The following is a 25,830-nucleotide window of genomic DNA, read 5'->3' on the forward strand; positions in this document are numbered from 1 at the left end:
TCAAGACGCCAATACAAAGTTGAAGAATAGGTACCTCTATTTTGTTCTCTAAAACTTCACAATCATTTTATAATTTTCACCTCATCACATAATTCCATCTTTCATCATCTCTCTCTGTGGAAATGTTTCAGTTCTTCAGGGCATGCCTTCATTCTYTGTTCAGACTTTGTTTGCACAGCTTCAAAGTGAGATAGACAACACCAAGCAGTGCCCAGAGTGCCTTTTGTGCTCCAGTCCCCATTTCTGGAAAGGAAAAGTGCTTCCTCARGCTAGCCAACTGCTGCTGTGCTGACCAGGCATTTCTACCAACYTGTCCACTCCAGGAGCACAGGCAAACACCAAATATCAGGAGTGAAGATTCCTGGAACTGGATTGTTTTGAAGGAAGAAATTTGAGGCATTTAATTGACTCGGTGAACCTATCAGGCTACTCTGGCTAATATCTGCAGCCTTAAAGGAAGAATTATCCCATTATCCTGTAGTTTACAGCATTAATCATCTTGCTATGCCGCTACTCCAGTTAAAGAAAAATAGGAAAAGAAAAAAAAAAAAAAGTAGTTTACAGCATTAATCATCTTGCTATGCCGCTACTCCAGTTAAAGAAAAATAGGAAAAGAAAAAAAAAAAAAAAGGCAGGTAGAGCTTTCGTAATAGTAGCATGGCAGCTAATAGGATATAAACATATAAATTACCAAAGTGGACAAAACAAGCTCTTACTTTATAATTGCAAATTACACACAGCCCTAATCATGGAATCATKAAATYATTAAGGYTGGAAAAGACCTCCAAGACCATTGAGCCCAACCTTCGACCAACTACCACTAGGTGAACTAAATAGTAGCAGTAAGTGCCATGTCCAGTCATTTTTTTAATGCCTCCAGGGATGGTGACTCCACCACCTCCCTGGGCAGTGCATTCCAATGCTTAACTAACCCTCTGGTGAAAAAAATTCTTCCTAATGTTCAACCTGAACCTCCCCTGGCACAGCTTGAAGGCATTTCTTCTCATCCTGCTGATACTTGCCTGGGAGAAKGGGCCAATCCCCACTGCAGGACAACCTCCTTTCACATAGTTGTACAGGGAAACAAGGTCTCCCCTGAGCCTTCTGTTTTTTTGGGTGAGCCATGGGCTGCCAGCTTCTCCAGGAGAATGCTGGGGGACACAGTATCAAAGGCTTTCCTGAAGTACATGTAAGCACATCCACAGCTTTCCCCTCATCCAATGGGCAGGTCACCTGGTCATAAAAGGAGATCAGGTTAGTCAGGAAGRACCTGCCTTTCCTAAACCCATGCTGTGGCCTGATCCCCTRGTTGTCCTGTATATGCTAGTAAACTACCAAATGGACCTTAATGGCCAAGCTTCTTCATAAGCTGCCTGAAAGGGCAACTAAGATGAGTTCCCACCTAAATTATGATAGAAAAGARTGATAGTCTAAACCCAAATACATTTTTAAAGTAGCTTGGGTGGATAAAGCACACTTGCTTCATCTTTCAYAGAATCACAGAATGAGYTGGGTRSAAGTGACCTCAAAGGTCATCCAGTTCTAACCCTGCTGCCATGGGCAGGGTCAGTCTCCACTAGACAAGGYCCATCCAGCCTGGCCTKGAACWYTTGCAGGGATGGGGCATCCACAGCTTCTTTGGGCAGCCTGTGCCAGTGCCTCATCACCCTCACCATAAAAAAACTTCTTCCTGATAYATAATCTAAACCTACTCTCTTTCATTTCAAAGCCATTACCCCTAGTGTCCTAGCCCTGCACATCTTTGTAAGAAGTCTCTCACCATCTTTCTTGCAGACTCCCTTCAAGTACGGGAAGACCACAATAAGGTCACCCCAAAGTCTTCTCCAGGCTGAATAATTCCAATTCTTTCAGTCTTTCCTCATAGGAGAGGTCTTCCATTCCCCTAATCAGCTTGGTGACCTTCCTCTGAACTAGCCTGATTGCCAGGAGAAAGGAAAAAAAAAAGGAGTCTTAAAAAACAGGCAAAAGCAATGAGAAACCCAGGGATATCAGTGATTAAATAACCAGTGTTACTTTGCCCCACTCAAGACCCTCAGGAAGAGCTCCAACACCACACACAGCTATCAYAACAGCATAGAGACATCGAAATATGCGAGCTTCCTGCACTTCCGAGAGGGCAGAAACCTCCTCTTTTCCCCCCAGGATGAACCAGCTCAGGGCTTGCCAGGGACTAACATGGCGGGTGCGGCCTCAGGGCCCCGCTGGCGCATGCGCCGCCCCGCCCGCCCGCGGCGCGCTCTGACGCGAGCAGCGTAAACAAAGCGGCGCCCTGTGGGAAGAGGGAAGCGCTACGTGCAGGAAGAGGGAGCCTCCATCTTAGGCGCTCGTCGCGGCGGCGGGATGGCGACGGATAGCCGGGAGGAGAAGGGTGCGTGGCCGTAGGGGTGGGGGCAAGCGTTAAGCCCCGGGGAAGSGGTCAGGCTGGGGTGGGGGCCCGATCTCCGCCCGAGCCTTCYCCCTTCCCCGGGGCCACCTTGGAAGCTGGTGCTGGGCCTTCACCCCGGGGGACRTACGTCTCCTCCGCGGGAGCGGAGRGGCGGCGGGCTCAGGAGTGACCTTTCGAGGATGATTTTTTTACKGAAGCATTCCCTGTGTTTTGCTGGGGAGCTGGAGGTAATAGGGCCCCTCATACTGTTGTGTCCCGGCGGCAACGCGCTCGGGGCAAGGTGACTCGAGCAGCGGGAAGACGGCTAAGTTCGTGGGCCGTAAGTTTTAATTACCGACATGGAGTTATTGCTGGTTGAGTTCTCGCAGAAAATATTTGCTATTTTCATTGAGGATTTTAAATTTTATTTCTGCTTGGATCGCTAGGCCGTTTGTTGGAGGTTTTTTGCAGGCTTTTCTGTGGAAGGATGTAGTTACTTTAGTAAGCAGAAACTGGTGTTGGAATATTATTTGGGTGATTGTTTGTCGGCTTTTTGCAGTCAGCTGTGCTTTCTGGGCAGTGTGGGTAAATAAATTTGAGTTAGAGGAATCGGGCGTTTTCAGAGTCATTACTCAGGAATAATAATCTGGGATAATTACCCTCGGATAATAGAATCACAGCTCTTGTAGCCGACTGCCGCTATACACGGAAGCTAAAGTGATCCGCATTTTATCTGTGAGATTATATCAATCAGTCCTCACAAAATAGCATCTTTTAGAAGCAAACCCGAAGTTAGGTATAGCAGATTGCCGTTTGGTGGTTAGTGCAGAGAGTTGCGGAGTTTTAGAAATGTGAAGTATCACTAAGATATTCAGGTTTGGTTCACGTTCATCTGGATTTCTGTGGAGAATATGCTTCACATAAAGCCTTTTGCGGGATATGTGTACACAAAATGGCTTTGTCAGAGTGCTAAAGGTTTGCTGATAGTTATTGTGGAACTATATGACGTGGAAAGTTCCCAGTAAATTTTATTAGAACTGGTAAATAAAGTTATTGGTGGTGTTTGATTCTTAATGGTGTTATTATGAGACTGGTAGATTAGGCTATGATTAGGTTGTGTTGAAACAGATCTCGTCTGCCACTGTGGATGAGCAGTGAATTTGAAATGTTTGCTGTTGCCATCTAAAAATTTCTATTCATGTAATTATTTATCCAGTTGGGCTTTAGGCATGTTTTTATTAGGCATTTTTTATTTTTAAAAATAGGCTTTTAGGCATTTTTTATTTTTTTTAATCACTGCCAGTAGTCAAGTCATATTTTTACTTTAACTTGCTTTTAATTATTTCTCATGTGGAAGGGATTCTTTTGGCCAAATAGGTGTTGATGTACATTTGTTTGCAACTAAACTTATTTCTGCTGTAAGTGCTCCCTTTGAAAGAGAAATGCTATTTTACCACTCAAAAAAGTAGAAATAAGGCTTGCAGACCTGTTTAGTTTGAAATCACAGGGTCTTACCTCTTTTGTGTGCCAAATGAGATTTTTGGTTGGACCCTTCCAATCGATCTAATGCTCCTGGCCAACAGAGGAAATGGCCTCCCAGCCTACCTTCCTGCTGTTTTGAGTGAGTTAAATTTGTTCATGGAGGGATCTGGCAAAAGAAAAGTGGCAGGAGAGCYGTGTTGGGAGTATCTGTCGCAGAAATAACTCATTTGGGGCCTTCCCCTTCAGTGGTGATGGACTAAAAAATACCTGTCCTCTGCCATTTTTTGTTTCTGCTTATGTGTTTTTCCCAATACCTCTCTGAGATAATTTAACTCTTCGGGTTGAAAACTGACAGTGGCAGTTCAGTGAGAGAAATTGTCTTGTGCAGGTCAGTCAAGCACTGTGTCCAATTCAAGTGGGAGGAAGCAGGCTACCAAATAAATCTGGAAATGTGTTTCTAAACAAATTAGGTAGATGTGCCTATAGAAAAGGATGGGGCAACTCATCCTGCTCCTTTCTGTTGTACCCTTGTTTAAGGTTCCAGCTACAAATAAGGGCCATCTAACCTGGAAGGGATTTAGAAGAGTGTATGTGTCAGACTTGTGTTTCCTGTTAAATTTTCCTTCCCATTTGTTTCTGAATGAGCTGATACAGCTTTTAGCACCTCTGAATGCTGCTACAGTAGCTAGGTTGAATGTGGTTTACTCAAGTGTGCTGTTGCCTCACCAAGAGGGAAACAAATCTAAGGTTCAATATGTGTGATTTGAGATGATGTATTTAATTTTCTCATCCTAGTGCCCTCTAGGATGAGAGGCATCTCTTTTTCATTAGCATCCAGTAAAAAAATCTTGTGCTCTGGACTTGCCAGGCTTCCTGTGGGCAAGCAGAATGCAAGCCAGGAAATTGAATCCCATGTTTGGCAGTTGCACAGCCATGAATCTGACTACTGTATATTTATCAGTAACTGCAAGAAGATTTGCTGTGGATATATAGGTGTCTACAAACAGAAAGGGCCGTTCCCAAGAGAACTATGATGCTAGTTCGTGTTGCATTCAAATGCTTGTTAACTGTAAACCGCCAGGGAAAGGTTTGATCCGCTTCTCTCTGCACCATTTCCTTTGCGTTCCACGGACCAGTGGAGCAGTCCAGAGATCACTTCTGCATTCCCCTTCCACCAAAAATGTGGAGAGGTGCCAGCAGGAAAGTTAGTAGACATGCTGACTAAAAGATCTGGTAGCATATAGTAGAGAGATAATTATAATACTTTTTTTAATAATGTGGATTATGTTTGGGGTTTTTTCAATATCAAGTTGTAAAATTTCTTTTGTGGCTCAGCTCAAGATTTTGAGATAGGCAAGCTGTCAAACTCTGGAGGCCTAATTTGCTGCATTACCCTAGTTTCATGCATTACAGGAGTTGTTAAATGCATCTGCTACAGATATTGTCAACCAGCTGAATCCTTGGAGTTTGCTCTGCTTTCTTTTTCCTGAGCACAGAAAATGTAATCAGTCCCAAAGTGGAAAGAACTAAGAATTCTGGAGAAAAAACATGCAGTTCCAAAATTATTAATGTTTATATTTTTCCCTTTGCAGGCTTAGGCTTAGTTCATTCCAATCTTTTAAAGTGCTTGGAATACAGATCTGCTGCCTTAAAACTGGTGGATCCTTCTACTAGAATCACCATATATCCCCTTTGGTTTCAGACAAAGTGAAACAGCCAGAGATGGGGACATTTCTGGGGACAACCAGATTTTAAAAGTTGTGTAGCCAGATGTGGTTATTTACTGCATCTAGCATGGATTTTCTTTAACATTTGCCCTTTTGATCAAGTTGCGGGGCTTTTTTAAAAACAGCTCAGAGTTAATTATGCAGCAAATGAATACTGCTTTCTCCATTACTTTTCTTCTATTTTTAAATGAACTACAAAACCCACCGTTCTAATACAGCAATGACAACAAAAATAGTGGAAGGGACATAATTCAACATGCAGGTTTGAGAATTTTGCAGAGATAAGGATCCCTCCTCTTTACTAACAGCACTCAGACTATCTTCTGGTTTCCCTTTTTCTAAAATTTTGCACAGGTTTTTATATTCAGCGTTTATTTGTAGGTCAGCTTTCTTGCAAAGCTTGTGTGACATGAGGAGCCAACTTGGACCTTATTCAGAGGTCTGAATGCTTCTTGGACATATTTTAGTTCTTTTATAGGCTCTGCTTGATCCTTCCAGCTGAAATTGTGGAAATTTCATTGTGGAATTGTGGAATCAAGAAGATGTCAGGTTTTGCCTTGTGGCAGACCTGTAGCCCTAAGGGAAATGTTTGGGTTTGTAAATGCTAGTCCTGTAGTTTACATATCCAGACTTTTTTATGATTGGTTTTGACATGTTTGTATTTTCAGATGGTGAACTGAATGTTCTGGATGACATTTTGACTGATGCTCCTGACCAGGATGATGAGTTGTATAACCCCGACAGTGAGCAAGACAAAAGTGAGAAAAAGGGTATGTGACTTTGGTAGTGGATGTCCTGCAGGAACGTAAATAGTAAAAAAATGTCAGTTTTATTACAGACAAAGCCTTTGATATAGTGGATTTTGTAACTTTATTTGAAGAGTGCACGAGTTCCAAAAGTTTTTGTTTCATGGACATGTGCTTTTTCACCTGATGTTCCAAGCAAACAGTCAAGACTGTTTCCTTTTGTCTCAAGAGCAGTTGTGGAGTTTGGCTTATTTTACATTCATTTGGTTACAAAATGACTGTCCTTTTTGGCTTGATCAAGTGAGATGGAAATGAAGCAAGGGGGTTGCAAAGTCTGATTCCAGCTCAGTTCTTGATTTGGCTTTGGGCCAGTCCCATAAACATTTAATTTAGCATTCCCATATAGAAAATATAAGAAACTCATAACTCTTTAAAAGTGAAGTACATGCTTTAGATCATGAGCTGTTCCTAAGAAGCAGTTTTGAGTATTGCTGCAGAGCCTACAACTGGAAGATGCTCCCTATGACTGCAACAGGGTAATTACCTAAAACAGAAAAGTAGGAGCCTCTGTACAAATTTAGTTGTGGTATCGGAAATAACACTGAACTTGATGTTTCTTTCTATTTAAGGATCAAAAAGAAAAACTGACAGGATGGAAAACGCTGAAAGCAAGAGGCAAAAACCTTCTGTGCATTCTTCGAGGCAGATGATGCCAAAGCCTCCCAGTTCATCAGTTAGCAATAATAAGAGAATAGTGAGTACAAAAGGAAAGCCAGTATCTGAATACAAGACTGAGGAGTATCAGAGATCTGACAGAAGCAAGCGCCCAGACTGTGATCGAAAGATGCGAATGTCAAGCAGTTCCAGGGAACCTTATAAAGGACAACCAGAAAAATCTTGCATGAGGAAGAGGGATATTGACAGAAGGGCGAAGTCTTCTACACCGGATGGTTCAGAGGTATTAAGTATTCTTGCTGCCTTATAAATAAAGCAATTTTATGAGACTTTTATAAGGCACGTTCTCTTAGGACTGTGTGTGCATCCTGACAATGTTATATGACTGCTGATTCACTTTTTCTTTAAACATCAGAGAATCAGGCATGATGTGGATAGAAGACCAAGCAGATCTAGCCATTCTTCAAAAGAAGAGGTGAACTCTGAGGAATATTGTTCAGATCACGAGACTGGCAGTAGTGGTTCCTCTGAACAAGGCAACACAGAGAATGAGGAGGAAGGAATGGAAGAGGAGGAAGATGACGAAGGGGAGGAGGATGAAGAAGTAGAAGAAGATGGTGAGGAAGATGAAGAAGAATATGAACAGGATGAGAGGGATCAGAAGGAAGGAAATGACTATGACACCCGGAGTGAAGCCAGCGATTCTGATTCTGAATCTGCCTCTTTCACAGATGGGTCAGTCAGATCGGGGTCTGGTTCAGATGCATCAGGTAGGCAGCTTCTTACATGCTAATCTGAAATACCTTGCCATTGAAAGTTTGGCTACTTTTAAAAATAACCACTTCCTGACCACGTCAAAAGTAAACCATGGTAGCACGAGTCAGTAAGATGTTAATTATGAAATACCGTAGGCAAGGAAAAAATGTACTGGAAACTGGTATTTCCTTACACCAAAATTATGAATATCCAGATTAYTGTGTTGAGGATTCACAGTGTTCTTGACTGCTTTGGCCTTGCTTTTCAACACTTTGAAACACTAAAATTTGTATTTTCTTGGGTATCTAGTGGCTTAGTTTTTCACACGATTCATTTGAATTGAGTGTTGAGCTGTTTAGTGTCCATCCTAGATAAGTGAGAGGGTAGACTGATGTGGTAAAAGCACCATATCCCTGAGGAGAGTTAGTTGAATCTCAAATAGTGGCTGTATTCAGCATAGGAAATCTAAACCTAAGCTGACATTGTTAGCTGTTAGGGAAAATTTGGAATAAAACAAATGTTTTAAGCAGAAACTAGAAACAGTTGCTTTGTAGTTGTATAGCTGGTCTTGCCTTACAGATGTGATGTGCTAATGACGTAAATACTTTTGGGTTTGGCAGTTCGTTGTTTGTTTTTTCTAGGAAAGCAGCTTGCAATCCTGTTAAGATTCCTATTGTGTATCTTCCTTGTCTGAAGTCTCCATAGGTGGTCATCCTGCTTAACATGCTGCCTTTTTTAGCTCAGCTCTGCTGTTTGGAATTAGAGACAGCAAGGTGTAACCTAAAGACAAGTGAAGCTGTAATAACTGTTCTAAAAAGCTCTGTGGTGTAACATAACACTTTCTTAAGAGTGGAAATAATTGCCTGTGTGCCACAGTGTTTTGTTTTGCTGTCTCTTACCATTTTTTGGAGCTTTGAGCTCTGAGCATCAGCTGTTGTAACACAATTTGTGGATGATGTTGCACATATGGGTGAAGGCTGGAAAGAAGCGCTAACCCACCCTTACTAAAAATGATAATAAATTCTGTTTCTAAATATTGCACAGATTTACTAGATTTGTCGTGTTCATCTTGAGCTTGAGTAACGGGCATTTGCTTCTTTTGTGCATGATAGTTTTGTGGCAACAATCACAATTTTAATGTGCAAGCCAAATGGTAACTTCACTTTTACCGGTATTGTTTTCCTGTCTCATTACTTTTTAATCTCAGCTATGCCTGTGTTGAAAATACAGTTTTTAATTTTTATTGTTCTTTTAGATGAGAAAAAGAAGGAGAGGAAGAGAGCTAGAGGTATCTCTCCAATTGTTTTTGACAGAAGTGGAAGTTCTGCATCAGAATCCTATGCAGGTATTCTTCCCTTTCATTGCTTGTCACTGTGACTTGCATCAAATCATAATGTGTAATCTAAAATAAATGTAACTGGCTGTAGAGATTTATGGAGTATGTAGCTTTGTATAATTTGGTATTGACTTCTGGCATGTTGTATGTGGATACCTTGGGGGAAAGTAGGCTTTCTTGTTACTTTAATGCTATTCTGTTGCTTAAGTGGAATTTTCACTTTTTTTTTTAAACTTGGAAGATGATGATTCAGTGACTAGTTTTCTGAGGAGGAAATTGTTCAAATATTATTTAAAAAAAAAACAAACCCAAATCAAACAACCCAAAACCAAAATCAAAAAAACCAAAACAAAACACTCGTGCACATTGAATAGTATTTTTTGTGTGTGTGGGTGCGCGCCAGAAAGCATAATTTGTCATGAATGAAAATTGTATGTGACAAGGCTGTAGAAATTGTATATTATCTCTATTAAGGCTCAATCTGAACAAATGTACTTTGGCTAAACACAGGTTCAGAAAAGAAGCATGAGAAATTATCATCTTCCGTTCGTGCTGTCCAAAAAGGTATCATTTAAATTTGAATTCTTAATGCATGCCCCATAGCAAGCCATTGTCTCTGTTGATTAAATTACATGTAAGTAGTGATGTTCTGATATAAATCAATTTGAGCACGCCATTGTTCTGAGCATGATAATTGAATCTTGAGCTACTTTTGCATGTGTTGAGAGCGATATGCAAAAAGTTCAGTCATTTTGCTCTTTGCAGAGGCAGCAAATTTTAAAAAGGAAGTGCTTAAAACTGCAAAGAGGAACAGCATTCACCATTCTCTGTTGAACAGCTTGTGCTTGTTACGAGTGTTACCCATCATTTATGCAAAGATTTTTAAGCAAGGAGATGAGTCCTACATATCGGAACATCACTGAATCATGCTGATTTTATTTTACTTTTTTCTTTACCCAGACATCTAAGTTTTAATTTGGCTTGATTTCCCCTGGCATTTTGTGCTCTGCAGCTTAGAGTTCAAGTTGGGTGGTTGACTGTGATAATACATAGATAGGAACTGTTCGGGATACTGTGTATTTTGAAGGAAGCAAACAGCTATCTGCTGAAAGCAAATATTTTGATAAATATTTACAGTTCAGCTGATTTGATACTTTGTTTTCCTTTCAGACCAAACAAGTAAACTTAAATACATTCTCCAAGATGCAAGATTTTTTCTCATCAAGAGTAATAACCATGAAAATGTATCACTTGCTAAGGCAAAGGTATGTTGAATTTTCTTCAAATTGATTGCTTTGTTTTCAGACACGCCGGTCTTAGTATGGAAAAGCATGTAGTTGGATGGRCTCTTCATCACTGAGATCTTGGTAGGTGGAGGGGTAAAAGCTGCTGCACCTTGGTTCTTCTGCTTCTGCTGTAATCTGGAAAAGTTCCTGGACCACTGGTCATTTATCTTAGCAAGAAAAGGGTTAAAAGGGCCCTTAGGGTCTGTTTGATAACATCCTAAGACAGCCTCAATCAGGAATTCTGGGATGGTGTATTCTCCCCTGCATCAGCACCTCTGTTTATATGGCTGTACTTTGAGAAGTTCAAAAAGGTTGTTTGGCTCTGTTCTAAAGCTACACAAGTAATTTTTGTCAGGAAATTCAGGACCTGAAATTTTACTATGGAAATGTATGTCTGGCAGTGCTGGACTTCAGCTCTTGACGAATTTCACAAGATGTCCATTGCACCCCTCTGATGGTTTTGTATTGGCATATRTTACATGGAACAGGCTATAAAGAAAATACTTGATTTGCTGTTAGTGATTCTATTAATGAAGATTTTCTAAATTAGAATGAAAACAGCATTAAAATTATTAAACAGCATGAAATGATTAAATCTCTAAAGTCCTGAGCAGGTTTGGCTCACACCCCTTCTTCCAGCTTTGAGTCTGATCTGTGCAGTGCACACTGTTCTGACTGGTGTTTGCTTTGGGTGGTCTGTAAAGCAGTGTATCCTTTTTTGTGCCTCATCCATGTATGGAGCTGCAGTAGTATCCTTGTTCCTGAAGTTCTTGGAGTGGATGTTTTATCTCTCAGTGTAGAGGCTCCAGTGCTTTGCCGTTGGACTTTCATGAAACTCGCTTTTGTGGTGCCATATTGTTCTAGTTCACAGCAGGGCTTTACAAGCAGCCAAAAGCCTTGTAATCTGACTGAAAGCTATCAAAAGCCTCAAGTACTTCTCTGGTGATTATATGAATTACCAGAGTCAGACAAACACTGATCTGAGTTCAGAGTAGGGCATGAACACATACCTTCACTAAAAAAACCTAAGGCAGGGAACATTGTCTTGGGTAGACTGTAGACCCTATTGTAAGGCTAAAGCTTGTTTACCCAGAAAATGGATTGAGGAGTGATTCAGTAAACTGTTATTCTATATCTCAGCTCGGTACCTTTAAACGGATTGGGTTTTATTGTGCATGGCTACATAATGGCTGGTGAAAGGGAAAAGGTACTACTTAGTAGGTGGAGATGTGCAAGGCTGAACAGAGTGGTTTGAGTTGTCTTGCCAATTTAAAGTGTTACTCTGGTCTCTTTCACGTTGCTGGCCTTTCACTGAAAGAGTTTTAACTCTTTAAGTTAAACTCTTAAGAGTTTAACTACAAACTGTCCTCAACAAATCTGCAGTACTATACTAAAGTCTACCTGCCCACCTTTCAGTATATATTCTGTTAGTTTTTGGTAATTTGTGTGTGTTATGTAATATAAGAACTTCCAAAGTAATTTGAAACATACATGAAAACTTTTCACCCTTACTATTTTTAAGGTAACTATCCATCATTATAATTATAAATTAAGTCTTATAGATGGTCTAAATGCATCTTCAGTGTTTGAAAACAGATTGAAAAGCCAGTGTTTTAAGTTTTAGCACAAAGCAGGCTAAAATATTTCTTGAAGGAAATTAATTTAGCAATACTTTTTTCTTTGCATTATCTTCCAGTACACTATTTTGTTCTTTTTTTCCTCATCTGCATTATATTTATGTTAGCTAAATCATTTGAGATGAACTCTTATGTTTCAGTGATGGGGTGGGTGTTTTTCTATTTTAGGGAGTATGGTCAACACTTCCAGTGAATGAAAAGAAGCTTAATGCTGCATTTAGAACAGCAAGGAGTGTTATTTTGATATTTTCTGTAAGAGAGAGTGGCAAATTCCAAGGTAAGGGGAAGTGGGCTATTATCAAGGTAAGTGAAAGTGAGTTGTATGTGCAATAGCTTTTCTCTTGTATCTTTGTTAAAATTCATACAAAATCCTTTAGGGTTTGCCAGATTGTCTTCTGAGTCCCATCATGGAGGATCACCTATACACTGGGTGCTGCCTGCAGGAATGAATGCAAAAATGTTGGGCGGTGTCTTTAAAATTGACTGGATTTGCAGGTAATTTTGCATTTATGTTGCTGTTAGTAGCAAGACATTATAATATCATTTCTGCATGTTACAAGTGCCAACAGCATCCTTCTGAAACTTGATTCAACCACAGATCTATCCTCACTGCTCACTTGAACAGATAGCTGTGGATGAAAAAGAGAAAACAATAGTGTAAGGGCAAATATGTCTTGATCTGACTGAACAGAAAATACTACTATTCTAAAACAACAAATGAAGTGGTACAAGTATTGCATAACGTATAGACTGTGAGCAGTATGTTCATTGATTTAACTAAGTATGTTCTTACAGAAAAGATTTTAAGTCTCTGTTAAGGAAAAAAGTTACACCAGTCCTGTGAGATACATTGCATGGTTGTACAAGTACTTTGGACTGCCAGAAAGATTTTTCTCTCATTCCAGTCTCTTTTCCTGTATTTAGTCTATGCTGGAAAGGTCCTTTTGAAACTACTGACGCACTCCCACCTCCAGCTCTAGCTTCATAGTTAGGTCAGTGCTCAGGGGTTTATTTCAGTAGGTGCCAGGAGCTATCACATCATGTAAAGACTGGTCAGTGTATTCAGATGGTGAGATAATAAGCACAACCTCAATATTGCACAAACACCATAAAATTTTCATTGAAAGGAGAGCCTGTCATAGTACAGACTATATTAGTTAATACTGGAATAAGTCAAAGTGAAATCTTCAGTTACGAAGATGTACAACATAAGAATATGTTCAGAGACCTGATAATACAAAGAATAACAGGATTATTTTATATGTAATCTCCTACTGTATGTGTTTTTAATTCTTAATAAAAAAAATGAGGCGAAACTATAAATGGTGCCACTTGCATATTTAGGCGGGAATTGCCGTTCACTAAGTCTGCTCACCTGACCAATCCTTGGAATGAACATAAGCCAGTAAAGATTGGACGCGATGGACAGGTTTGTTAATCATTACTTTTCTTCTATAACTGACATCTTCTAGTGCTTGCTTCCAGCTTTGTGTGTGCAGAAGATTAGAAATGTTTTTAGATCAGTTACTTGCAGTGGAGTGCTGTGGCAAAAGTACTCTGCTTCTTCCTAATGCTGTTGTGGAAGAAGGAAAAGAAAACAATACCAGTACCAATTCTGTTGTTGCCTTTGTGGTGAGCAGTGTTTGCTTCRAAACTATGTGATATTTTGAATTTGAAATGTAATGTGCCTTGCATTGTTTTTAAGATAAAGTTCTGGTGTTTCCAGTTGTGCTCTGCATTGCATATTTTAATATATACTGTATTGCTTAGGGCATAGACTCCCATTATAGAATATATGCTAAGCAAATTTTAAGTGGGGCTGGCTTCTTGTCTTGTCAGACATACCAGAGTGCAGGTATGTTGCTGCTGTCATCAAGTACCCAAGCCATGGGTAAAATAATGGTTTCTGCTTTCTTAAGAAAAGATAGGAGTTGTTTAATCTCCATACTGTATGGAAAGTGTGAACTCTGTGCTGCATTGTTTTGCCCACAGATATGTTTGCTTTGTTGTGTAGCAGGAGAAAAACAATAGTTTTGGTCTTGTTTTTAGTTCAGTGTGAACTTTAAAAAAAAAAAAAGTATTTCAGTTAACTTAGTTGCTGTTAGAAGATCAAGGAATTTTTTTAAAATGTTTTGTCTGCAATAGAGTTGCAGTCTAGATGTGGGTTTCAGCTTTTTTCATCAAATTACTCTATTGTTACATTCTGGACAAGCATTGTCTGATGCTTGTTCTCCCTGCTTCTCAACTTTGGTTATTTCCTGAAATTGTGGTCATGTATCCATTTATATTTACACAACTCTGAATGGATCTCTCTTCTGAGGATGTGTACACGGAAATTCTGCCTTTACAAGATCATTTGGGAAGGTGTTCTGCAGGCCTGCTAGACACCAGGTTGAAGAAACACTTTTTTGGATTGTTTTGCACATGGCTCATTCTAGATTCATTTGATGGCCCAAGTTTTTGTACTGGAAGAGGGAGTCAGCAATCTCTGTCCCTTTCTCCTCCAGACAACTTGTGGTGTCCGATGCTCCAATTATCTCCATCTTGTTCCCCATATCCTGCATATTTCTCTTTTAATCTAGGCTGAAGAGACCCGACCTGCTCAGTCATTGCATGAACGAATTGTTGCACTCAGTTATTCTTGATGCCCTGTTTTGAAGCATTTTCGTTTCTACTGTCCCCCTACTTTTTGAGATGCAGGGGCACAACTGTACGCAGTATTTAAGGTGTACATGGAACATGAACTTCCAATGTGATATAATGACTTTCTTATTCTGTGTTCCTATCCTAATAATCCTGAACACACAGACTGCTTGTTTTGACTGTGGTCAGACATTGAGTTGGTATTTCCATGGACCTGTCTACYGTACAGTGAAGAACTCGGTATGAGTGGTAGTAGTCAACTTTATCAGGCCACGGCTCTATATGTGAAGCTGGGATGGATTTTTCTCCTGCGTGTCACTTTTCTTTCTGTAATAGGTAATCATTTTCTTTGTGATGAAAGACAGTCCTGATTTTATAGCAAAACAGTGATGTGGCTTGTATGTTTCATGGGAAGATATGGTTGCCCAGAGTGTTGGACTATTTTATGAAAATTCTAAGTAGTGCCTAAAGAGTGAAAGGTAATGTAAGTGAATTTTGCTGTCTCTAGTGATACTGAAATCTCTTCAAAGTGTCTTTTTTTTTTTTTTTTTTTAATCTTAAATGTGTGTTGTCAGTGTATTTGGGCAGAGTTTCATTTCTTCAGTTTATAAACCACTACTGAACTTCTAACTAATTCTAGGAAATTGAGCCGGAATGTGGAACCCAACTTTGTCTTCTCTTCCCTCCTGATGAAAGTATTGACTTGTATCAAGTCATTCATAAAATGAGGCACAAGAGAAGAATGCACTCACAACCCCGATCAAGAGGACGCCCATCCCGTCGAGACCCCGTTCGGGACGTGGGAAGGTTAGAAACGTTCTTTGGACTGATAATAGGCACATGTATCAGAATAACGTGATGGAGGAATGTGATTCGTCAAAGCTTTCCCTGCGATAAAGAAGAGAGAAAATCCTCAAATCAAGCTGCATGGACAAGTTTGTGGCTTCATTGAGGATTTCACATTGTTCCCCGGTCTGTCATTTTTCAAGAGGAAAATGGGGATCGTTGCTTTTGCAGAAAAAAGCTCTTTAAGTTCTGTCTCTAGTTTAGACTAGATCATTTATTGAGCTAATGCAACGTGTAATGCTAGCTGTAGGTAAGCTTGGCTTGATTATGAGCAGGCTAGATGGAGAGGAGGAAATATTTATATGCCAAAAATGTGTTAATATCTTGTAAAAGCCTTTTCTTTCAGGTGTGTCTCTGGATAAGCCTTATCAAATATGGGACTTTTATAAGGATCACTTAGAATTTTGCAGAAGATGCCGCCTCATTTTGAGGATAAAATATTTAAGTTATTTTGATATTCAAGAGGAGCATTATTGGGACTGTTTCAAATTGTGTCACCGTGATGTGTTAACCCCATTGCCAAATATTCTCTAACATGTAACCACTGAATTCACACATCTTGCTGAGCTTCTGAAAACAGTAGGTTCTTTCCAAAAGGGATCAAGTGGCCCTTGGAGACCCGGCAACAAACCAAAAAGAATGGCTGTTGCTGTGTCTGTATATACAACCTTTCCAGATGCTGGCAGTACCTGTGGACTTAAAGTATTTTTAGAGGATCGACATGGTTATTGATCACTGCTTTATGAACTTAACATCATTTTCCAGAAAAAAAGGGGGTATAACTTGTTACAGATTTGGAGAAGTCTTTGCAAAGAACTGATATTAGCCCTTCTGCCAAACAGCTTTTCCCCGTGGTAGCCACTTTGCATACAGACTGATGTATGGTTTGGGCTGAAACCTTTGATTAAGTTTCCTTTTTGTGGAAACATCCTGTGGTAGGTACAGAGCCCCAGCAAGAGTCCCCATTTCCTTGAGCTTAAAAAAAAAAGGACACTGTACCAAGTAGGTAGGAGGAAACCTGGCAGCGCCCCCCTATTTTTGGCTTTAAAGGACTGAACACCAAGATGGCTTTTGGAGTTAAGCTAAGAGGTTTCCAGTGCAATAAAGTAYATACAAGTGAAGGTTTTGCAATGGACTGCAAACTATACATATAACACCACCACACCTTCTCAAGCCTGCCAGGGCCTCCATTTATGTATGTGGCATACAGCTTAAAGTCAGTAGTTGGACTACTATATGAACTGTTTCTATCATATTTTATACCGGTCGTAAATGCACTCTCAAAACTACAAGAAAGCGGTATGTTTATTCTTTACACCAGCTTTTATTTTCTTTGATCTGAATTTGCTGTAGATGCAACTGCTTTGGTTTTTTGGGCTTTTTGCTCATACTAAGGAATCTGCTTCCATTTTAAAAAACTTAGTAACTGGGAATGGTGGGCTTTAAAGACTGAAGTTGGGGAAGGGGGTGGGGAGAAGTCACTATTTGTAAAACAAAGCTATATAAGCTTGTTATTCAGCCAGCAAGTTGCACAGTAATTAAGCAATTTAAGAAAGTGTTGATGTCTTTCTGTAAGGAATTATATTGCTGGGGGGAGGGGGTGGGAAGGGAAGGGAATGGTTTTGTAGCTGCTTTGTGTTCAGAAACACTGTTACATTAGCATTGGAGTCTCCAGTAATGTTTATGTACCTTGGAGTAAAATAAGCAGGCAGTTGTCRCCTCTTTATTGAGCATAACAGGGACTAGAATCTATAAGGAGCAGAGTTCTTAACATCTTCTGTCAAAGAGCTGGTTTTATAGAAAACAGCCCTAATTATAATTAGGAAGCTTGAGCGTTATTAAACTGTAAAATGCACCAATGCATTGCTGTTAAATTGCTTAGAACATAAAGTGTTAGAATAATATCATTGGCCTACCCAGTTAGGAAAGTCACAGTTATAGTTGCAATTTCACAAAGCATGCAGAGTTTTATTTATAAATCTTACAGAAGTAGACCTTTTATAGATTTTTTAATCCCATAACTATCAAATACCGAAGTCTTCATACCTTCTGACTGCAATGTTCTGTGAAATTTTCTGTTGTCCAATAGGTTATTTCAAAATGTAATGTGGAAAGTATAATGTTAATGCCTGAGTTTGGTTTGGACAAATTTGTTTTCTTTTGTTTGTATGAAAGTGATAAGAGTTCCTTCCTTAAGTACTAAAATTCCTATAGACAGAAAGTAACAGTGGAGTGTATGTAATGTAGCTATTTCTGATTCTTTCAGTTCAGTTTAAAGCTGTAAAATATTTTGAAGCAAAAAGAATTGAGAATGATTGCATTGATATCCTGGGCAGCTCAGACTATTCCTGTGAGGTATTCTGCTGTGACGAATTCTCCAAGCAACCTTGTTTAATCTTTGATATCTAATTTGTGTAGGCGTCGACCAGAAGATTATGATATTCATAACAGCAGAAAGAAACCAAGGATTGACTATCCCCCTGAGTTTCACCAAAGACCAGGTTAATATCTTACTATGAAGATTTGTGTGCACCAATTCACAAGTATTTTCTCTTTTAGCATATTCTTGTTAATTCAAAAGTAAAATATTGATATAACTGGGATATAAAATGTGACTTATTCCAAGTGCTGCCTGCTGATTTAACCCACCTCTCACAGAAGTCAGTGACGTGGTTTCACTGGTTTGAGAGAGCTGAGTTAACCTAGCCTGCGCCCTTTCTAAGAACCTTGGATTGTGTACATTATTGGGAATGATCAGAAGTGCTATGTTAATGTGGGCACAAGAATAGATCTGACCTATTTGTCAAGATGCTAACCATGAAATGTTTGATAAGTTTCCACCTAAGACAGTCAGCTGACACTGCCTGGCTGGCAGCCTCTGTGTGGAGATGACTGTAGACATTCCTTGTTTTCAGAGAAATGTTTTTACAAGCTTGGCATAAGAAAGAGAGGGGGATGTTGCATTGTATTTTATAAGAGGATCTAATGATGAGTTTGAGAAGGGAAGTTGTTGTCCAGAAAGAAATGTTTGCATTGATAGTGTAGCAACAGCACTGGTCATAGTGCAGCTATTTTTTTTCTCTTCAGAAAGTAGCTATTAAGGAATTGTCATTTTTAGTCTAACAGATGTGTTTCATTGTTAGAAAACCACATTCCAGCTGGTTCAGTGGTTGATTTCTGAATCTGTTAAGAACATGCCTTTTTCTGTCCAGCTTACCTGCAAAGCCTGCATTCTTTCATGCAAAAGGTGTTGTTGCTGCTCTCCATCTTTCTAAGACCATTGTTTAAAAAACAGAACAAGATTTTTTGAAATGATGAAGCTCAGAAGCATTATTTTATTTTAGCGCAAGCATACCTGTTGTTTTGCACCATTTTACTGAGCTCTTTAAAGTTTACTTGTTGGGATTTACTGGAGCTGTAAGAATTCTTTTCCCCATGAGGCTTTTCCAGATACTTTTTAAGTTTGATTTTAATTTCCTGTCTATCATTGGATCCAAAACATGTTACTTAATCAGCTTTAAGCGTTGCCCAGATGAATACATTGTACTGAATACACAGGTAGGAAATAGTAACAGCCACGCATGAACTGCCCCAAGACAGTACTCTTCAAATTCGTGTGCATTCCTAATTCATTTGACTAAATTTCAAGTCTTTATTTGCACAGTTTCCCTCTTGCATATTTGTTAGTTCAGTGTGCAAGTTCTTACGGGTTTATCTATGTCACTTTTTTGTTATTGCATTATACTATTTGTCTGCATTGTATATAAGAAGCTGTAAGTTTTTCAGGATTATTTTAAAGTGAGGGTAATAGCAAACAGACATGATTTTGTAGCTGGCACAAAGTGAAAGGATACTTTCTAATGAATATAAATTTAAAGACTGTTAAATTGAGATGGCAAAATGAATTAATACTGCTTGATGTTCGAACAGGGTATATAAAGGATCCCAGATATCCTGAAGTAGACAGGTAAGGTGTGTTCCTGTTATTAATTTTCTGCCCTGGTAACATGTCTGCATGGATAAATTGGATTTAGTTCTACAAATTTTTATTCCCAACAGACGATTTTCAGGAGTTCGACGAGATGTATTTTTAAATGGGGTAAGTTGTTGCATGCAGATTTTTGGGGAACTTTTATATTCAGCTTTCTGCACTTCCGAAGAAGACTCATCACAAATTTTAATATTACTGTCTTTCATTTTAGTCCTACAATGACTACGTGAGGGAATTCCACAACATGGGACCACCACCACCATGGCAAGGAATGGTTTGTGTCTTGTTGAATTCAGTTTTTCTGTGTAGAATACAGCTTCTTTTTGTTTTCCTCTAAAGGAGCCTGGCATATTCACTGTGAACTCAGCTCTTTGCTTTTCTTAAAATGTATCTTTGCTGTTACAGTGTAAAAATATTAGGGGAAAAATGTTGATAGGAAGTATTTTGAAATTTACTGTCAACAGTAGTCTGGCATTCTTAGTAAGCTCTGAGGAAATAGCAGAACCCTCCTTTAGCCTACACAAGGGGGTGTGATCACATTCTGTATTCTGCTTAATATTCATGGTAATTGGCTCTCTCTCAAAGAGCAAATGCATCAAACAGGTGGACTTGTTGAAGAGGCTCGTGGATTGGGCTGCCGTGCTCTAGCAGTATGCAGTAGCTTGCTTTTGGCTATGGCAGTGAAGCATGCAGGGATGTAGCAAAATGTGCTGCACAACCTAATTAAAATAAGTCTCCCTGTATTACAGCCTCCACTGAAATGCACCTTTTTTCCTATGCAGATGAGCGGATACCTGAGTTTACATATCTACAGCTATGYAGACAGTTTGCTTAGCAAGTTGTGGTTTTGCCTTCATGTCAGGAGGGGCGGTCATAGTGAGGTTATATTTAGTAAGCCTGGCCTGATTTTGCATGACTGTAATGAGTCTTTTGGTTCTTGTCTGTACTGAGCAAAAAGCAGTGCCAGATGTAGAGATGCTTCTATAGTCTCATTTTTTTCAGCTGAAACACAGTTACTTACAACTGAAGGAAGTGAACAAGGTTGTCAGATGGGGATGAAAACAGTTTCTCAAACACAGTGAAGCCTTCAGAAACTCCTTTTTCTGTCCCTGTTTCTGAATGCTGTCCAAGTAGTTGTCCTAAAATCCAGTACTTCCACTTACTTTCTTTGTGACAAAAATGCAAGCAAAGATGCTTTGGTAATACGGCAGAGGAAGACCTTGCTGATTGAAGCAATGGAAGAAATCAGCCAAAATATGTCTTGTTAAAAAAAAAAAAGCTGGCATTTTGTCAAATAATTTGTTTTGCAAAGTCAGTATTTTCATTTGAAATAGAAACATATTCATAAGGAATATGTATGACTCATTTCTATAAGAGCTTGCTGATTTGGACAAGAATTCACATTCTATATGCAAAGTTTGAAAAATCCAAAATCAAAACTGTGACAATTAAGTAGCAGAAGTCTTATGTTCAGTGTCGTGTTGAGGCAGATACGAAAGGAAGAGATGTTGGGCTTTGGGGAGGGTGTTGGCCAGACTTCTCCAAGCAATAGTAGAGAGGTAGTAAAGCCTGTCAGCCTAATAGAAAGTGGTCTGCTGTTCAGTTAGGAGGCTGTGATCGGGTGTGTGTAGATGCTGTGTTTTCAGTCTAAATGATGCACTCCTTGCGAGCATTCCTTTGCTTTGAATCATTCAACAAACTTCCTGTAACTTTCTTGTAGCCACCGTATCCAGGTATGGAGCAACCACCGCACCACCCTTACTATCAGCACCATGCACCTCCACCTCAAGCTCACCCTCCATACTCAGGACATCACCCTGTACCACATGAAGCAAGATACAGAGACAAACGAGTAGTAAGTGTCCACAGAGACAGTGCGGGTGCAAGTCTGCACGCCAGAGTAGGAATCTGGGGTCCAGGGGTAGCCTAACCTGAACTTTGTTGACTATGATAAACAGAATTTTTATTACTTGGATTAGAGTCCCTTGGAAAGATCAGTTGTTTAGATTGACACTTTAAGAAAATTTGAAAAGCTTTTGTCTACAAGGTGAAGTTGAAGTGAAAAATTCTCAGACTTCTAAACTGAGATGTATGCTTAAATTAGCTTTCAGCTTTCACCTCACCATGTTCATGCTGAAGCCCAGTTTGAATAAGGACATGCCTGTAACATTGCTTGTGCTCACAGACAACAAATTAATCAGCAGAAGTCAGTTTTCTAAAACTTTTCCCGGGCACATCAGAAAACAGGGAAGATTTTTACATTTCTGTAAGCTGGCTTGAAAGGCTCCTTAGCTTTCAGGTCTCTTGCTGATAACCTGGCATTTGAACCCCAGATTCTGCATGTGGATGCTGGGACACTTGTTTGGTTGGGTTTGCCTTTTTTTAAATACTGGGCTTTCTGAAGAGTTACAGCCATCCCTGTGGAACAGGGAGGGAATTCTAATCTGGGAAAGAAAACAGCAGAGCTATCCTTTCATCACAGCACGACTATGACATGAGAGTAGACGACTTCCTTCGCCGCACACAAGCCGTTGTCAGCGGGCGGAGAAGCCGGCCCCGAGAGAGGGACCGAGAGCGGGAGCGTGACCGGCCTCGAGATAATCGGAGAGACAGAGAACGTGACAGAGGCCGTGATCGGGAAAGGGAGAGAGAGAGGATTTGTGACCGGGACAGAGACAGAGGTGAAAGAGGTAGATACCGAAGATAATCTATCTGGAGCCAGTGCTCACTTGAAACAAAAAAAGCTTGTATTTTTTTGTGTATTTACAAGTAGTACATTTTATTTTCAGCTGTCTACTTAAAGTTCGTTGTGTAGAAGGATTTATAATGACCCTCTCTATTCCAAGCATGCAGTGAACTATAAACTGGAAAAACTCAAATAGGCCAAAAATAAAATGCACAAAGCTGGCACTCAACTTCATGTTTCTATTGAAACACAGTTGGAAGCAGCTAAGAATGTAGATATTGATTAATTCTCGATAAGTGTTCATCTACTTAGTGACTTCATTCTAGGTTTTTGAATACTGATGGATAACTGCCTTTTTTTTTTTTTTTTTTTTTTTTTTTTTTTTTTTTTTTTTTTTTTTTTTTTGACTGTATGGCAGTGTTGTAGCAGCCTTCCCCCCCCCCATTTTTTAACCCTATCTGTGAAGTCAAGTGGGTTTTTTTCAGTCTTCAGTAAGGAAGCAATATTAAGAAGACACTATTGATACCTAATTTTTATCCTTTTTTAAAAACCTTCCTGTGTTCAGTAACATTTTGGTCAATTCTCTTGTCTAGTCTCTTTCCAACATGTACACATTGCTTGGAATGTTCACAACCTGCGTGCGTGGAACCAGAAAATATTGCTGTATTCTACATTGCTACCATTTTTTTTTATAAAAATAAATTGGTAACTATTGAAATGTTTAAAACTCCATGTTGGGTTTCTTGGTTTTCTAAGCTTGCCAGCTTTGATAGATGCTGGCAGTTCTAGAAAAATAYCTATGTTCAAAAATAGTTCAGATGTTCTTGCAGGAGGTGAAATTGATCTGAAGCCTGAATTTAGGGAAAGGACTGCTGATATAAAAGGTAATTGCATTTCTGTTTCCACAGTGAAGTAGTCAATAACTGYTGCAGCTCGTCAGAGTTACTAAGATCTTACATGTGCAGCTTAAATCATACAATCTTCAAGCTATTGAGAGGCCATCCTCAGCCATAACATACCCGTCTCATGAATGTGTTAGTCCTGTAAGATCCAGAGTCTGCGCGTGTTCTTTCTAGTGATCACTTGTTATTTCTCTTGAATAGGAAATACTTTAACCTAACTGCCAATGGTAAAACTCAGAGAGGTTGGGCCAGGGAGTAAAATTTGTTGTGGAAGTTCTTCAGTTTATCCAGCAATTTTCAACTTTCCRAAACTTTCAAGAGTAGCAATGCCTTGGTGGATTTCTTCATACACTTTCTCCAGTGTCTTCTCATGTAACAAGTCCAGACTGTAGTACGTGCTAGAAACACCTCCACCTCTACCCTGCTGGCTACTGCAACCATTTTTATAAAAGGCAGAATAGGACTGGCCACAGTGTGGCAGTTGTGGAAACATGTTTTTTTTCATCTGGCAATAATTGGTTCTCTCTTTATTTTAATCTACAATCACAGTAAACATCTACATGTGTTTAGACCTCCAATGTGCAAGTATGTTTGAATTCTTTAAAGCAGTACAACAGGCTAAATACATGTTTGGGTTTCTCAAAACAGTTTACGTGTGCAGAGAGGTATTGCTTGCTAGCTGTAGGCTTAGATCAGTCTGTCAGATTTAGTATAAATTCTGTCTAATGGGAGGAGCACATTATAGACCACCTTCATACTTGCATATCTTTGTCAGGATTATATACAGACTCTAAAATGAAGCGGGAGTTGGTTTTATTTCAGTTTTTTTCTTTGGGATTTTRGGTTTGGTTTTSGTTTTTTTACTTTTTTAATTCAATACTAGATGTGCCAAATTTCTCTGAATAGGTTACAGAAATGAAGCACYGCTGTACAGGGAATGTGCAGCACTTTGTGTCCAACTTTTCCCAGCTATCCTGTTTCCAGTGTTCTTGTTAGCTCTGTCTCACCAAGGCCTGTGTGTCACACTAGGAGGCTTGCTGGAGTTCTGATGTGTCATCACCAGGGTGRCAGGGGCTCTTAGTGATCAGGCTGGGTGAGCTGTGCCTGAGACCAAACTCTGAACAGTTACAGCAATCGCTTTCTGATCTGGGGCCTTGCCATGCACTTCCCCATTCTATTCACTGTGCATATTCTGGTCATGATCCCATCATGACAGTGGGAACAGTGTACCAGAAATTGCCATGAGATGYAGTAGACTTGTTACTGTAACCTCTCTTTAGTTTGGGAACAGTTCACTTGAGCTTCTGTACACATGAAGAGGTGGTATGAGGAAGTTTAAGCAGATATTGAAACATGACAGTGCTAATAAAAAGAGTTGATGTGATGTAAGGAATTTTATTATGCAGAAAAATAATCATGTTCTGTTTGAAAACAATTSCAGAGTATTTAAAAATATCAGTTAAAATTCAAGCAGGTTCTTTCTTGAGTAGGCTGGCACACCAGTGAAATAGCCATACCTAGAACAGGAGGCCTGGACTAGCAGCATTTTACAGGCATCTTTAACGCCTGAAGGAGTACTACATTTTCTTCCGTTCTTACCTAACCTCAGTGCAGCACTATTTTCTCTCCATTTTTTTAGGAAAGSCAAGTGGCTCTTGTACTGTTCCCACGTGGAATGTTTCTTCTTTGCACGTTCCCTCTCTACAGGTTTTCCTGCATTTTTCAATGAGCACGGTTCAGAAGCATTTGGGGGTTAACATGGGCAAGTTCCTGACAGTGGTGGCTTTCACACCCCAGCAGTGTTGCAGTTAGAATGATGGCCTGTCCTATCCTGATAGCAGGATTCCAGACTGAATGGAAAAGAGAAGTAGTTCTCAGAAAAGTAATTTTTTTTTATGCTCTTAGGATTATAGTCTCCCTTGTTCCCCCAAGCAGTCAGTGCATTTGGCACTTGCAGCGCCCAGTGTTCATGATCATGGCTCTTCAGATGGGCGCATTTTAAGAATCCCATGATCTTGGCTTCACTTTCCAGTCTGGACAGAGCTATTCTGTCAGGAGAGGAGGCATTTTTGATTGTGAATTGGTGATCAAGCCTGCATGACACTAGAGGAGAGGATAGAGTTAAGRAGCCCAGTTGCAGACCCAGAGTACCACACAGGGCAAGGCTGAATTAATGAAATATACCAAGATAGTTGAGCTATTTGAAATCTTAGAGCAGCAATTTYCATGGCAGGGACCATGTATGATCATCCAACATGGTCCCAAGGGATAAAGCAWCCGTAATTCAATTTTATTTAGGCCAGAAGGAATCTGCTGGCTAAGCAAGCAGCTCTGCCCCACAACAGCTTTGTTGTGGTGCGTTCATGATATGCCCAGCTTAAAGCATGTCCGAATAAACTTATTCTCCAAAGAATGTGCATAAATGCCTTGCTGGGTCAGCCTGGGAGAAGAAAACTRCTACTGGGAACAAGATGTCTATTCTTTCTTCTTCTTTGCAATCCTGCCACATCTTCTACAGCAACACAGGCAGCACTTGAAAAGARTGAAGACAGCAGTGGCTGTACAGGTGAACAAGAATGCCAGAACATCCAGGGAGTGGTACTGGTACCAGGTGAGATGGTGAGCAGCTGGTCTCAAATGCTTTGCTCCTTTGTGACGCATGACAAATTCAATCCAGAAGACAGCTCTGTCCAGAGGCTTAAGTGGCTGGTCATGCTGTATCTTGGATAAC

At 39.8% G+C, this 25,830-nt stretch overlaps 2 protein-coding genes across 3 annotated transcripts in view; one reads left to right on the plus strand and one right to left on the minus strand.

Moving 5' to 3' along the window:
* The first annotated feature begins 2,292 nt into the window (after nucleotides 1-2,292).
* On the plus strand, nucleotides 2,293-22,579 carry YTHDC1 (YTH N6-methyladenosine RNA binding protein C1). 2 transcript variants are annotated; one of them, XM_057376763.1, is made up of 17 exons: nucleotides 2,293-2,389; nucleotides 6,264-6,365; nucleotides 6,971-7,299; nucleotides 7,432-7,786; nucleotides 9,028-9,117; nucleotides 9,619-9,672; nucleotides 10,279-10,373; nucleotides 12,200-12,308; nucleotides 12,409-12,526; nucleotides 13,376-13,460; nucleotides 15,315-15,481; nucleotides 17,939-18,021; nucleotides 19,451-19,487; nucleotides 19,580-19,619; nucleotides 19,723-19,785; nucleotides 21,232-21,366; nucleotides 21,994-22,579. In XM_057376763.1, exons 1-17 carry the CDS (start codon nucleotides 2,362-2,364, stop codon nucleotides 22,216-22,218), a joined length of 2,115 nt encoding a protein of 704 aa, XP_057232746.1. In that variant the 5' UTR covers nucleotides 2,293-2,361; the 3' UTR covers nucleotides 22,219-22,579. The 2 variants fall into 2 exon arrangements, with proteins under 2 accessions (XP_057232746.1, XP_057232754.1); XM_057376771.1 differs by lacking the exon at nucleotides 9,619-9,672.
* A 2,362-nt stretch (nucleotides 22,580-24,941) lies between these two features.
* Nucleotides 24,942-25,830, minus strand: part of LOC130578943 (UDP-glucuronosyltransferase 2A2-like) — a gene marked incomplete at its 5' end in the record, with an annotated part of 3,403 nt that continues 2,514 nt past the window's right edge. The window contains one exon of the mRNA XM_057375373.1: nucleotides 24,942-25,828. Coding sequence (XP_057231356.1) covers nucleotides 25,575-25,828 — 254 coding nt within the window. The remainder of the gene's footprint in view (nucleotides 25,829-25,830) is intronic.

The sequence above is a fragment of the Malurus melanocephalus genome, unplaced genomic scaffold (genome assembly GCF_030028575.1).
Source record: "Malurus melanocephalus ecotype Western Australia unplaced genomic scaffold, MMel_1.1 scaffold_9, whole genome shotgun sequence".
NCBI lineage: Eukaryota > Metazoa > Chordata > Aves > Passeriformes > Maluridae > Malurus > Malurus melanocephalus.